General features: G+C 35.6%; 1 protein-coding gene across 3 annotated transcripts in view; it reads right to left on the bottom strand.

Moving 5' to 3' along the window:
• The window catches only part of PPP4R4 (protein phosphatase 4 regulatory subunit 4), a 100,581-nt gene that overhangs the window by 45,724 nt on the left and 38,786 nt on the right, over positions 1-16,071 (bottom strand). Inside the window, exons 3-6 of one of the 3 annotated variants that reach the window (XM_061159692.1) lie at positions 14,981-15,083; positions 4,777-4,869; positions 1,359-1,506; positions 792-865 (exon numbers count right to left, since the gene is read on the bottom strand). In XM_061159692.1, coding sequence (XP_061015675.1) covers positions 792-865; positions 1,359-1,506; positions 4,777-4,869; positions 14,981-15,083 — 418 coding nt within the window. Of the gene's footprint in view, positions 1-791; positions 866-1,358; positions 1,507-4,444; positions 4,671-4,776; positions 4,881-14,980; positions 15,084-16,071 lie in introns of those variants that run through there. The other 2 variants (XM_061159693.1, XM_061159694.1) reach the window with 2 other exon arrangements.

Raw genomic sequence — 16,071 nt, 5'->3', positions numbered from 1 at the left:
AGAAAAAAGCAAGTTAATTGTCAGATACTGTGAAATTTGTTTTTGTTCCATGCAGGTTAATTTTTATATTTGTCCTAAGGTAAACGAAACACTAACTTCAGGGACTTCCCTGGTGGCCCAGAGGTTAAGACTCTGTGCTCCTAACGCACGGGGCCAGAGTCGGGGAATTAGATCCCACGTGCCACAACCAAAGCCCAGCACAGCCAAATAAATAAATAAACTTAACTGAAATGCTATTGCTGATCAAAGGCCAGACAAACATGCATTTTCTCAGATTACTAGTCAAAAGTTTTAAGAATATTAATGCCTTTTAACCCAATAATTCCATGTTATGGAAGTTACAGTTAAGGAAATTGTCCGAAAAACAGGAAAAGCTCTAGGGAGACGTTCACTATTGCCTTACTTTGATAATAAAACACTGAAAACAGGCTTAAGCATTTCATAAATAAGTAAAATATTTGTAGCTACTACCAAATGAGTGATATAAGGAAATAATAAAGAAAATAATGCTAAATGAAAAACATGTATAAATTCAATATGATCACTAACATGCCAAATAGCACCATATACAGGGAAAAAATTCTGAAATGAAAATATATCAGAATGCTAAAAGTAGCAAAGTACAGAATCATTTTTCTTCCTTCTATATTCTCTACTAAAGTTTTCTATAATGAATATGTGCTGCTTTCAGAGTAGGAAATAACTCTATTCTTTTTGAAATACCATTTTTATCAAAAAACAAAAAACTTAGAGTAACTTAAATATTAAAATTTACATTAAAAATGTTTTACCTCATGCCTTAGGGTATCTTTGGGCAATACTTCTATCACAGAAAGAAGAGTTTCCAGCCATGCATTGCTGACACCTGAATGACAAAGACAAAACATAAGTTAACTATCTCACAAATTCAGTTCCAACTTAGCCATTAATATTTACAACTGACTTTAATTGTAAAATAGCAATAATTATCTTTATTGCTTCTGTAAGAAGTTTCTCTGTTTTTCTTGTCTTAGCCAATATCTGGAAAACATTGATATTTTTAAAAATAATATCAAGGGGTAACCCAAAGTGTACTTTTTTCTTATACTATAATACTATGTGTTGTGTAAGAAGCAAATCTAAGAAGAAAGTATAAATTATAAGATGAACAGATGGGTCTTCAGGCTCTAAACGTCACTTAATTGTGTGGGTTTGTCCAAAAAGAGACATCATGAATTTTAGTCACACCACTGACCAACTAACTCTCAGGGAGAACAGCCTCACTCAATTACGGGCATCAGATGACCATGACTCAAACATCACAGCCACACACGAGAAACAGTGAGTACATGTAGGATGAAGCATGCCAGGCCCCTGACCTGCGTCCCTGTGGTCCAGGTTCAGCAGGATGACTTGGAGGAAGGAGTGGGCATACGTATGAACCGACACCGACTCGTCCTGCAGGATGGTCAAAAACGATACTGCAGCCGTTAACTGCATCTCCACCCCTGCAACATGCAGGGCATCCTGTATAATCAGAAAGAGTTTGCTATTACATAGATGAGATATCAGAAGTTATAATTTTTTAAAAATCCAAGGTCATAGAAACCAAACAGTCATAGTCTACAAAATAACTATATGTGACCTTTAAGGATAGATACTTCTTCTTAATACTTTATTTAAGAAAACTACATTAATCTGCTCCTGATTGTTTAACTCATTAGACCACATAAAGTTTTAAATGTCTTAGATAATTTATAACACTCCATTGCTTTACTGCATAAAAATCATAAAAAGTACATATACCTTTAGATAATAGAATTGGCATTTTTAACAGATCTCAGTTTCTGTTTTCCTATTTGTATTGTACAGTTTGCCACCCCACCGAAAACAATCATGCCAAAACTTAAGACAATTGTATGTGTTTTTATTACTTATATTTCTGCTTCAAAAAATAAATATTATGCATTTTACTATAAAAAAGGAATACATTTATGATTGTGAAAATGTATTTTCCCCTTTAAACAAGTGACAAGAACATAAATTACTATGAAGTAAACTTTTAAAAAAGGAATTTTGCTTAATATAAGAATGTTTTTAAAAATTCATAGTTTTAAAAAAATTCAAGTTATATTCATAACCATCTCCACTCACCTTTTAAAGTCAAAGTCTACATTAGAATAGTTTAACACATCGAAGAGTAAAACAAAAGAAAACCTATCTTTCATATAAACCTCACCAAGGTCTCACCTGTATTTCTCTAGAAGACTATGTAGGTGTGCATAACATATATATAGCTAAAAGCATTACTTTGTCTAATCAATTACAGTAACTACTGGAACTTCCCCTGTATGCCTATTTTTATAACTAACAAACTTGGTAGAACAATGTGGAACTCGCATCCATAAAACAAAGTTTCATATCTGTGATCTTAGGAAAAGTAGTCTTTCTGTATATTTCCTAATATATAAAACATAGATATGGCTTCATTTTCTTAGAGATTTGATTTACATCATTTACACAGAAGTTTTGTGACTTGCCACCTTGTACAAACTGAGCATTTACATAATGACCTCTGTATATCCAACTGTCTCCTCTACACCATCCTTGGATATCTGGTAGGAGTCTCATCACCTGAACCCATCTCTCCCCAAAACCTGTTCCTCCCCCTATCTTCTCCAACTCAGTAAACAATACATGGTAACTCTGTCCTTCCAACTTTCACCCCTAAAACTCTGGAGTCATCCTTAACTCCTCTCAGTTGCTTACTTCCCATAATCAAATGAGCAGTCAATCCTGCCCCAAATCTGACCATCAATCACCTTTATCACTACCATGCTGGTCCAAGCCACCATCATCTCCAGCCTGAATAACTCCAGTAACCTGCTAATCAGTGTCTGATTCTATCACTGCCTCTCTATTATCCATTCTATACAGCAGCCAGAGAGAGTCTTCTAAAGTCAAATCATGTCACTTTTCCATTCAAAACTCTCCAGTGGTTTTCCATCCACTCAGAGGAAAAGTCAAAACCTTTTCAATGACTTACAGAGATCTGCTCCCAATTTCCTCTTTTCCCAGATTTCCACACGGTTGGCTCTCTGAACTCCCTCAAGCCTCTACTCTCATCACCTTTTCAGTGAGCCATTCCCTGATGATCCTAATTTATTTTTTATTTTTATTTATTTATTTATTTGATGATCCTATTTTAAACTGAAAGCCACCCCTCTGCCCCAGCCCTCACCATGACCCAACTGGGTTGATCATCACCATTATCCAACATACAACACAGTCATTTGTTTACAGTCTATCTCCCACATCTAGAATACAAGCATCATGACTGCAGAATTTTTGGTCTGATTTTGTCTGATTCACTACTGTATCCCCAACTCCTACAGCACACAGCAGGCATTCAGTGAGTAATTGCTGGATGACTGAATATCTCTTACCCTTTCACCTAAACTTCCTGCTCTTGTGGCTCTCTCCCTTCACACACTTTGTCCACATCTCCTAAAAGATGGCTTCAAGAGATTTTGAAGTGAGTCCTAAAGATTAGGGATTGGGAGAATTAGATATAAGGCAAAGCAAAAATGGATCATATGGAAATGCATTCTCAATTCCCTATCATGTCAGTATGGAGATGTTCCTGCCATTTCTCCTACCCCAATGTCTCTGTAACTGTGATTTAGACCATATACCCAGAGTCCTTCATTCAGCATGGCGGGACCACTGCCAGTCATCAGACTAAGAGATAACATATGTCATTCTGCAGCAGCAGGGAAAGACGCAGAGCTGTTAAGCATCTGGCTCAAGGCCAGCATGCTTGTCATCGGCAACTCTAAGACTTAAGCTTTGTTGGCGTAATGCCAAAGCCAAGGATTGAATTCTTCCTCGCAGACTCTGTACTCCTCATCACCATTTACTAAGGAATGGCTTACATCAACCCTGAGTCTGTAGGTGGTAGTGTCAGAGACTTGGCAGATGCTTACATGGTGGGGTTCATTCCCAGAAATCTGATCACATATTAGGGTGGCTGATTTCTGTTGCATTTTGTTTTAAACTTTTGTACCACATACACACACACACACACACACACACGTCATTTAACAAATTTTTTTCAATTATGTATCTTAAGAGGTCCAGGCTGAAAAGAAAAAGAGAAGCAATGATAAGGCGTAAAGCAGAGTAGCAACTGGTCTCCGAAATAACCCTCCTACATCCCCCTCCCATACTGTTTCCAAAAAAAACCATTTGCTCCAAACTAAGAATTCTGGATTTGGAAAACACTTATAGAAGATCTGATGTGGCCAGGATACATCACTTACAGGTTTCAGAAGGCACAGTTTTTATTTAGAAACAGAAAGCATTTTGCAAAGAAATATTTAAATAAATTGTGAGGGCCACAGTGTGCATTCCAGTTCACATGAGTCTGCTGTTTTACGTTCCAAGAGATGTGATTCTGCCCCTCTTAAAGTCATTAAGGTCCTGCGTTTTTGGACGTGTGCAAACTTTATGCAAAGGAGGAACAGGAGGAGTTCTCCAGCTTCACATCTTCTTACTGTATTACTTAGTCTTGACTCCCGCAGCAACATATGCCCCAACTATTTTGCATTTAATTTTCGAAAAATCCTCAAGTCTTATCAGGATTTGGGTTTTTCTCTTGTTGTGCTGACTTCAACATCTGGGACTGTCCACTGTTAAGAAACCAGCACAGACTAAGAGACTTCATCACTGCTAAAATTCAACTGATTTCTAAACATATTTTTCTGAAACATAATACAATAAGAACATGATACTTACCAGTTCCTGTTTCTCCTCCACAGAGTCACACCCTCTGGACAAACATAGTGAGATCCATACTCTCTGGGTAAATAAGTGTGCATCCTCATGGACCTTGGAAGACACTGAAAAGTAAATTCCTCTATTGCTTAAGTGCATGCCTTAATGCCAGTTACCGTTCCTCTTACATACTATCGTGTGGCTGGCATTCCAACTCAAATTCCTCAAAAATGAAATAAGACATTTTATAAATGAGTGAATGGTACACTTCCAAATTTAAAAAAAACGAGTCCCACTCAAGGAAGGAAAATGTACTAGACACTTCTGTGTTTAAATTCAGTCTTTAGTTAGCATGAATGCTGCAAGAAAGCATTTTGTAGACAACGTAATACAGTCCTTGCAGAGAAGGAAACTGCTGCTTCCAATAAACCCACATCATATGCATCCAGAAGACCTTTCTCTTTACAATACACAACACAGAGAAGCATAAATAAATAATTGGCTTATTCCGAAAGAGCAAATATTTTGGGTCCACATATTTGGAAACTAAACTTTTAAAATAAAACTGATAAACATAACTACTATAAAGACTGCTGTTAAAGGTAAAGGAATCCTAAAATTACGAAGTATCTTTGTATATTTTTAGAGATAACATCACTGACTATTTAGAAATTAAATAATATGAGTTAAAAATGAAAATACTAACCTGGGGCAGATATTAAAATACTAACCTATATTTATATTTTATATTAAAATATAAACCTACAACATATAAAATGTCTGGAGTTCTGAGAGTCACAGTGTGGGAATTTTTAGTATTTAACAGTAATAGTGAACAACTCTTTTTACTATATAATTCTACTATTTATAAAAGACTTTACAACTGATTTAAATATGAATAATTGGAACACCAATCCTGAAATATCTTTAGCAATTTAACTACAGTATCTCATTCATTCCCTGATCACTGACTGCCATGTTCCACACGTACATGAAGGATGGGGAGAACTAGCTGAGAGCATCAAAAAAAAAATTCTGAGAGGGGAAAATAAAGAGGAGGAGGCAGACAGGAATAAAAAGGGTGTGTTTTACCCTTCTTTTAATCTGTTTCAGTGATCAGCAAGGTTCATGAGGAGGTACACATAAAAATATTGGAAGATATCTTTCCTAAAAAGGAAACACCAGTACCAATGGAAACTATCACTTGATGACTGCAAACATGGAATGAAGTATCCAGCCATGCATAATCACCAGGACACCCAAAAAGATCAGTGCATTTGAAGACCATGGTTCTGAAACTGAACTTTGAGCTGGAATGACTCTGTCATTTTTCACACATAATAAATCAGATTCATCAGTAATTTCATGATTTACACTTGAACTGTAAATAAAAATTTAAAACACTGCAAAAAAAGGATGTGCCCATTTCAAAGAAATAACTAACGGACACAAGAGCTATAAATAACCATATCAAATGTTCCAGTTTATTAAACATTTTTTTGAAAAAAGAAATTACAAACTGTTTACAGGGGGAGATGGCACTGGAAAGTGTGACACATTTCTATAAGCAAGTAATGCCTTCTTTTCTCTCTAGTCAGTCACTTTCCCCTTCTATTCTAATCTCTCTCTAAGCCAATGAAAGTCTAATTTTGATAACATAATTTTAATTTCAGTCATAGCTATTTATTAAGCTGCTGTTGCTATTTAGTTGCTCAGTGGTGTCCGATTCTTTGCGACCCCATGATGGCAGTGCACCAGGCTCCTCTGTCTATGGGATTCTCCAGGCAAGAATACTGGAGCAGGTTGCCATTTCCTTTTCCAGGGGATCTTCCCCACCCAGGGATCGAACCTGCATTTCCTGCTAAGCAGGAGGATTCTTCACCACTAAGCTACCAGGGGACTCCTATTTATTAAATACCAACATCATACTAAGTATTCTGAGAAACTGGAGAACAGTCAAAGACATGGTTCCCTACCTTTGAAGGACTTCTATTGATGATACACATTCCAATATTGAAAAATATCCATCTAGTTACAGCCAAGGAGCTAAAGACATAGCACAGAGCAGGGCTAGCAATGTATCTGGTCATCCTGTAAGTACACATTCTCATTCGATTCTTTCTGCTGAAATTCCCTGTATGTCCATGCACATCACTGTGGAGAAGTGGGTGGTTCCCTGTTCCCCAGTAAGAATCAACAAACAATCACACCTGCATCACCAAAGGAGGTTCTCTCCAGCCTCCTACCCTGCCTAAGGGAGCATGTGGCAAAAAGCCCACAAGTGAGTACCAAGTTCCCTTGTGTCTGGAGCTCTGAGCTATTCCAAATGGATAGCAATCTTTAAAAACTTTCTAACAGTTTAGCTGATTTTTCCTAACGATTTTATCTGGTGGCCACTTCTTCCTCTGAAACTCTTGTCAAAAGTCAGCATCCTTATGTCCCATTGCTCTTCAGAGAGCTCTTCTGAATAGAGTTCATTTCTTTGTGACCACTTTCGATGGGCTCAAGAAAAGTTACGATCATGTGAATTTTGTGAACACAAGCCATCATTGTTAGAATAGGAATGATGCTTCTCTGCACATACCTAAGTAGAAGTGGATGGGACTGTTTTGTTTCTGAGGACTGAATATTCCATACTCTCTTACAAGTTTAACCGTACGTTTAAAAAAAAATGCTTGTGAGACCTCATCTAGAGAGTCAAGATGTTCTGATATGGGAACATTTTCTAGGATATCTGCCTCAACACACTGCCAAAAGGCTAGTAAATCCATACAGTTTTAAATCAAACATAGACCTTTATTACGGTGCAATATGTGAGTATCTTCTTAGTTTTATAATTTTGCAAGGATTGTAGATAAACATATCCATAAATTACCCTGTGTATCATCTAAATGCCTAAAGTCAGAAACCATATTCAAGTAATAATGGTGGTCCCATTATCACAAAAATAAAAGATTTTCTAATTAAGAGATTCTAAAGTTCCAGCTCATTTTTACTGTAGGCAGGATAAAAATAACAAATGATTGAATGACTAAGAAATTCAAGTAAGAACACTGGTCTCCACTAGAATTTATCATACTGAAAGGCAGTATTTTTAGATCTATTAAGAATACTAGCTTGTGTAATTTTTATATATGCCCATAAAACAACTATATTTACAGTCAATGTTTTCATTGAATTTACTACTATCATCAGAGAATTAATGATGTTACTCTATTTTGTCTTTATGGATATACATAAAAAGAAACAACACAGATATTATTTTCAGAATGCTTTGTGGTCAGTGTACTTTTATTTTTGAGCTAAACCAGAGAAGAGTCATTTTATACCATCTGTCCATGTTCTCTAAATCCTTTGGTTAATGCTACTTCTTTTTTTTTCTTAGTGAACTGGAAGAATAAGTTACACAATTTTATGCTTCCTTTCCTGTAAAAACTCCTCATAAGATCAATTCTGACCCTGATAATTTTTCTCCATCAATCTGACATTACAGGAATAACTTCACTTTCTTCTTCACCTTACTTCACATCAGAGTGTCCTTAAATGCTTAGCCTGTCAGTAGAGACCTACTCTATTGTGGGCTTTTTATGACCTGCAGGGAGTCTGGAACATCATGTTCTGCTTATTATGTAGAACTGTGTTGCCTTTACAAAACCCTTCTTTTTTCAAGAACTTAACTTTTAACTTATCTCAGAAAACATCACCTGCAGTGAGGAAGACAGGTACTTTTATTTTTGAAGTACAAACCAAAGGAAAAGGCAATTTGTATCATCTCTTTGTGCTCTTTAACTCCTTTAGTTAAGACTATTTCTTTTTTTTCTTGGTGCATTGTAAGAATAAATTATATCATTGCATGCTTAAACAAAATACTATAGTCGAACGGAATTTTTTCAGCCTATATTTTCTCAACTGTCAAATGAGAATAAATATATGGCATGAAATTAAGAAGTTTAAGAGGATGTGTCTAAACCACTGAGCACAAAGCTTGGCCCACAGGGTGGGTTCTTCACTTTATTATCTTGGTTATCCACATTTTCTGTACCACTTGAAACAGAACTTAAAGAGTAGGTAAAGCTTTCAGTAACAAATATATTTATTTACATAGTAAAGGCTGTCTATAAACATTTTTTAATAAAATCTTTTAAATCTACTTTTATTCAGTAGATATACTCAAATAATCACATTGGGAGAAACTTATAAGAAAAGGAGAACTGATAAATCTTTTCAGAATCAAAAGATGCGGGGACCACATATACTGATCTTAAATAATCAAGTTTCATATGATTAAGTCTCCTTTATCTCTTCCCTAATATGTATCTTTCTCCCACTCCTCCCTGCAAAAAAGGTCTCCCTAGAAACTAAGTCAGCACCGTATCACTCCACTGATAGACTGTTTTTACTTCTCATCCAAGAATGCCATTAGTGGTTCAGGCCAATGTGTCATTGATCTTTCAGGTAGACGCTTACTGTCTTAGAATATTAAGCTCAATCAATGCTCATTTTAAAATTATTTTTGAGTTCCTATTTTTGCCAAGTACTGTTCTAGATTCAGGGGACAGAGTAATAAATCAGATTGACAAGACTTCTGTCCTGATGGAAGAAACAGAAAAGAATGGTAGGTGAGGTAGAAAGCTAGTCAGGGTCATTTTAGAGCATGGTAAGGAGTCTTCTTCTACCTGAAATGAGAAGTTACTTGTATTACTTTCCTCTGTGTGCATGCTCAATTGCTCAGTTGTGTTCAACTCCTTGCAACCCCATGGACTATAGGCTGCCAGGTTCCTCTGTCCATGGGATTGTTCAGGCAAGAATACTGGGCTGCCATCTCGTACTCCAAGGAACTGTCCTGACCCAGGGATCAAATCCATGCCTTCTGCATCTCCTACAATCGGTAGGTGGATTCTTTACCACGGAGCCACTTTCCTGTGGTTGGTATGATAAATTAGCACAAACTGAAAGGTTTAGAACAACAGAAATGTATTCCCTCACCGTTCTGGAGGCCATCAGTCCTAATCAGTATCACTCAGCCAAAATCAAATTGTTGGCAAGGCCACACTCCCTCCTAGTCAGGATCAGGTACTTGCCTCTTCCAGCTTCTGGTAGAGGCAACCAACGTAGTCGTTGGCCTTCTTTGGCTGGTGGCCACATCACTGCAGTCCCTGCCTCTGTCTTCATGCTGCCTCCTCCTCCAGGTCTGGGTCAAACCTCCCTCTGCGTTCCTCTTCTAAGGATGCATGTGCTGGCATTTAGGGCCCACCCTGATAATCCAGGGTAATCTCCCTCAGTCAAGATCCATACCCACATTTATAAAAGCTCTTTTTCTAAAGAAAGTGACTTGTATAGTTCTGGGATGTGATAGGAACTGTTCTGACTACCACGCCACTTCAGTAGTTTTCATTAAAGAAGAAAAGATGATTGATCTCTCTGAAAGATCTTTAAAAGATCTCTCTGAAGATAAAAATTTACTATGTGAGATGATGAATGTATTAATTCATTTGATAGGGGTGAGCATTTCACAATGTATAATATATATTAAATCATCACATTGTACACTTTGAATATACACAGTTTTCTTTGTCAAAGTTTATTTGTTCCTAAATAAATAAATGTATTTATTTGTTCCTAAACAAATAAATAAATGAAAGATCCCTCTGGCCGAATGGGCTCCAGAGAGCAAAGGGAGCAACAGGTCCAGTGAAGAGGCTACTACAGTAATCAAAGGAGAGATGACTAAGGCTTAGGAACTAAAATGACATATTACATATTTGTTGACATCATGATCGGGTAATGAGACAGTGGTATAGCAGTTAAGAGGAAGAACCTGGGTGTCAGACTCCTTATTCAAACCCCATCACACCACTTGCCAGTTTTGTGACTTTGGGAAAGTTAACTGACCTAAGTTATGACCCGTATAGAACTGCCATGGGCATTCAAGGAGATAAAGATTCAACAAAGAGTTGTAAAATGTTTGACAAAGTGCTTGACACATCTTAAGACCTCAACAAATGCTAGCTATCTTTATTTTATCTTTTCCTGACATTGCACATCGGTTTTACACCATATCTTTTGGTTCCCAAAATAAGTGAAAAAACAATAACAGGATCCAATAACTCAACAAGCAGAGACTTTTTTTTGCACTTGATTTATAAAGAAGGCACTGATATCACATGGTTAATGATATCACTGTTTTAAATTTTATAAAGGACCACAGTATTTTAGAAATGTATGCTGGTAAAACAAATTCTTTCATTTTCAGACAAACAGAAGTTCAAGTCAAATATCCAAATATCCAATATTAACTCAACTTAATATGTCACTGGGAGAATTCAAACTTAATCAACAAAGACCACAGGGAAAAAAAACCTGTTTTCTTTTTTAAAAGATATCCTAGGATTAAAAATAGATACAAGTAATTACAGTAGACCCTTGAATAACATGGTTTAGGGGTGCCAACCTTTCACTTGGTGGGAAATCCAAATAAAACTTTACAGTGGACCCTCCCTGTTTCCCAGATTCGGTAACCACATATTCAACCAAAATCTGATCGTGAAGGACTGTGGTACACATTTACTGAAAAAGTTCAAGTAAAGATGGGCCCAAGCAGTTCAAACCCATGCTGTTTAAAGGTCAACTGTACATTCAGAAGTGCCTCATATCTAGAATTAGACAGAGAATTTAAATTGGAGGTCAAAATGTTTCCTTTCTGGATTCTTATTTAAATTAACCTTGAGATGAGTGATCTAATTGCACTATCATTCATCATCCACTTTGGATAGAATTTAGAAAGCAAATTGCAGAACACTACGCTTAGTTCAGTTCTAATCCTGCCTCTCTTTCTGCCATTTTATTTTTAACCTCAAATTCCTTCATCTCTAAAACAGTGAAAATAGCAACCTGTTTTAAAAGCCATTTTTAAGTTAATACATTATTATAAAGATGAAATGCAAATGCTATACAACAAAACAAAAACAGAATTAAAAATATTTTGTTTGGTGAAATTTTATAATACATAAGGCCAGAAAAATCTGCATCACTTTATCTGATGTTCTTCAAGGTAAAGATAAGGTACAGCGTGAGTTCTAAAAAGCTGCTTATACTACTGTTATAAATGTGAAAAGAATCTAGAGAATGATTAACTTCTTACACAAAATACTTATTATTCATGTCTTTAAATTCTCTAAAAGTAAATCAATCAAAGAAGATTACCATTAGTAAGTATTCAAATTATTTTTCCCTGTTGATGTAATAAACTATCAATCAAGACACTCAAAACCAGCAGAAACAACCCAGAAATCTGGAAGTCATTCCTCTTTTTCCCACATTAGGTCCATCATTAAGTTCATTCTATCTCAATAAATACATCTCAGATATATCCACCGTTCTCTGTTGTCCTAATTTGCTCTCCTGCGCCAAGCCAGCTTCACATACTACAAGGACTAGAGCTGCAACTTCCTCCCACTCCAATCCACTCTCCACACAGTTAGCAAAATGATCACTGCAAAATGTCAACAGGATACGTCCTTCTCAAAGTCCTGCCCAGCTTCAAGTCTTCAAGGCCTTCCACTGTTCAAAGAAAGAATGACTCTTGCACGCTCTGTCACTGACCATCTCTCTAACCTCTTCAAGTCACGACCTACCCTTACCCAGTGGACTCCACCACACTTAAGACCACTTTGAACTCCCCCAACTCCTCTTCTGCTCTCTCTGCCTGGACCACTTGTTCTCACCTCCTCAAATGGCTATTCCTCCTATCCCATCCCTTCAGCTTTCAGTTCCTCAGAGATGCTTCTTTGACCTCCCAATGCTCAGTTGGTGCCCTCACACTCCCAACTCCCCCACATCCCCCCAACTTTACTCTGTCTTTTCTGCTCACCCACTATTTTAATGTCTGTTTCCTGCCCCCTAAAAAACTTCCTTGAGGGTAAGTTCTTGTTCTGTTTACCTCTGTCTTCTCAGAGCTTAGAACAGTGGGAGGTACTCAGTAAATATTTACGAAGCCATTATTATTAAATGCTCACTTTGAGACACAAGATTGCTTTTTTATAAAATTATCTAAGAGAGTATGGCCATGCAAAAGTGGATAAAGCAGCTCTGTGTGATTTTTGTCATACTTGTATCACCTGGAAGTCACCACTCACAGAAGCAAGACAAAATTAAAGAAGGTGTTATGAGTACCAATAAATCTTAATATCTGAACATTATGATTTTAAATGATTTGCTCATAAACATAGGTTTTATTATTTGAGTTGCGGTTGCTTAAATGTTCAGCTGCCTACATTTTACATTAAACCCTCTATTAAAGTCAGTATTATTGCCCCCATTAAAAAGTCTTTCCCATTTGCTTAATTCATCAGCATTTTTACGTAAAGTCAGAATCACACATTAAATAATCCCCTACGCTTATTCTTTCATTGTTTTCCATAGTTTCTATGTCTTCCTGATACAGAATCTAATCAGGGACTGTTTTCTACCTTTTATAGTAAAAGGTAAGATAGATGAGCGTCCTAAATAAATGGCTGCTTGTTGATTAAAGAAATGAATGAAATCATTCAGCAATAAAGATTTTCTTAGTATAATACAGTCATTAGTTTACATTTTCCTTATATGCATTTATTCAGTAAATCTTCTGTATTATAAATTAAACTGAGTATCTTTAGAAACTTACTAAAATCTTATCCTCTATAACTCAGTTATATAGTTTCATCAGAAACATTTGATTCTTTGTATAAATATGCTTTATATAATATTCTTTATACACTTCTATGAAATTAAATTTTTTTTAGACGTTAGTATCTAATTAACTTTAGTGTGAACTCTTCGGCAAACAATTTTTTTTCAGAATAATTCAGAGACCTCTAAAGCTCACCACTGTCTATCCTTCACCTTTCATTCTTGCTTTATGAAACTTATAACTTGCAACATGCTCTCTTGGCCCAGATTCAGCCTGCTCAACGCAGAGTGTAGTGTGCTCAATATTTTGAGCTATAAATCTAATTTGCTTATGCATAATAACTCCTTGGTCAAGAGGATCTATACCTGTTCCCTTCTACAAGTGTTTAACTGGTATTCCCAGGTGACACTAACACACTTAGGTCAGTTAATATCACTTCAGTTGAATGACAAATTAAACCTAGACTGTGTAGACTTAATTCCACTGAAATTACAGAATGATCTGGGAAAAACAGACATGAAAAAGCTTCATGTGCTTTTGAATCACACGCACTACTAAAAAAAGCATTTTCTCCATTCACATCTCTAAGTTAAAATATATATATATATATATACACAATATATCCATACTGCCTGCATAGAAATGTGGGCAACTTATAAAAATAACATGTCATATCCCTGATCTTCATCACTGGAAGAACGCTGTATATGCCTAAAAATAAAACCCAAGGGCACATAACAGTATTTTAAACAACATATAAATTAATTTAAAATTATTTTTTTAAAAAGTTAATCCAAACAGAAAGCCAAAGCAAAGTCTATAAAACTCACTATCCACAAACAGAATCCCTAGTACTATGTAACCTCCTTGACCTCATTAGTAGGTAAGCTCCCTAAGGATCCAAAAGGCATTATCTGTTGTGTTCATTCAAGTTCTGTTACAGAACACTTTGCATATGGTAGAAATAAATAATAAATAGCATGCATCAAATATTTAATATTGTATATTAATAATCAATATTAAATAAAGGAAAGAAAGTTCTAGTAGATCAAACATTTTATTAGTAACAGGAAAACTAATCTGAAGGAATTTAAAAAGCAATTAAATATAAAACTAAAACTGCAGTGGCCATAATCGAATCTCTAGTTGATGATTCTTGAGCAGTCACCAAAAGGTGACTATTAAGACTATCAGTTAAATCGTATTATCAATGTTCTAGAAATATTATTAATAATATATTTATGTCAACAGAATACCAAATAAGATTGCTATGATTTTATAAGACTAAGATTTTTTTTTGAGCTACTGAAAACATAATGTTTCTACTGAGAAAATGATTAGAGAAAACTTTGTAGTTTAAGATCTAGATTTCTCCATTTCCATCAGCTAAGTTCCCTAAATATTTTCAAAATAATTCAAAATATTTATAATACTTCCTCCACTCAGTGGCTAGATACAAAAGATCAGCCATCCAAAGCTCTGAAATGTTCTCCTGGCAATGACAACGTACTACCGGGAAAACACGATGAATTCAAATCTTATTTCACAGCAACTTACTCGAACTTTTGGCAAGACTCTCCGAAGTGTCTCAGCAGGGTTCTGTCGCATCAGAAGTGGAAGATTTGCAATCACGCTTGTTCCCTGGATATCCTGACCAGCACTTACAAAGAAAACACAAATTTAAGATTTGTAACTATAAATTTGTGATTATAATTTACATTGTAAAAAGCAGGTATTAACTTGAAAACAACTGCTTTTAATAATGAACACCAAACTTCTGACAATTTTAAACTTTAAATGCATCAGTTAGATATAAAAATTAAGCCAGAGCTGAAATTTCATTAGGTAAATCTTACAACAAATACATGGAGATATTAATTATGTTTATGCTAAAACATGATTCTCTATCTACACATGTCTTACTGAAAAAATATTGAGACCATTATTAAATACTTACTTTAAAATTCAACCTCATTTTTCCCTGTGACCTGCCAGTTTGCTATACTTTATAAAAACAGATTTGGTAAATTTCATTTTGGTAAAATACTAATAATCATAACAACAGCAGGGACAGCAACAAAATTAGCTATAGCAGAATCATACAACTTTCTTCTAATACAATGAAACTATCTGTTGCACTCCACTGACTCCGAATTGCCAGAAACTTAATATATATACTCTATATTCTTAAAAGTCAGTAGGGTGTATTTATATGGTACCTTTTTGATACAGCATTCATTAGGTCACTAAGGCGTTACCAAAACAATCTGTGATACTCTAGTGGCCTAAATACTTCAAATTCTTCTGGAAAATCATTTTCATGCAAAAACTTACTTGTTTTTAAAATATAAGCTAAGCAACATAAGTTGTGCAAGTACTTGAAACATAGCTATAACAGATGTCATTAAATGTGGTGCCACCTCAGAAAGAAATTCCACCTATCCTTAACTGATACCAATTTGAATGTTAATTAATGATACCATAATATTTATTTAAGTAAAAATGATTTTAATTAACCCTCCAAATGGAATTATTTGTTAGTACACGTATGTAAGGCCTTAACAAGGGGACTTCCCTGGTGGTCCAAAGGTCAAGACTCCATGCTTCAGCCGCAGAGCTCATGAGCTCAGTCCCTGGTTGGGGAACAA

The sequence above is a fragment of the Dama dama genome, chromosome 13 (assembly GCF_033118175.1).
Source record: "Dama dama isolate Ldn47 chromosome 13, ASM3311817v1, whole genome shotgun sequence".
Lineage (NCBI taxonomy): Eukaryota > Metazoa > Chordata > Mammalia > Artiodactyla > Cervidae > Dama > Dama dama.
Note: the sequence above shows the minus strand (reverse complement) of the source record. Positions and strands in the feature narration are given on the sequence as shown.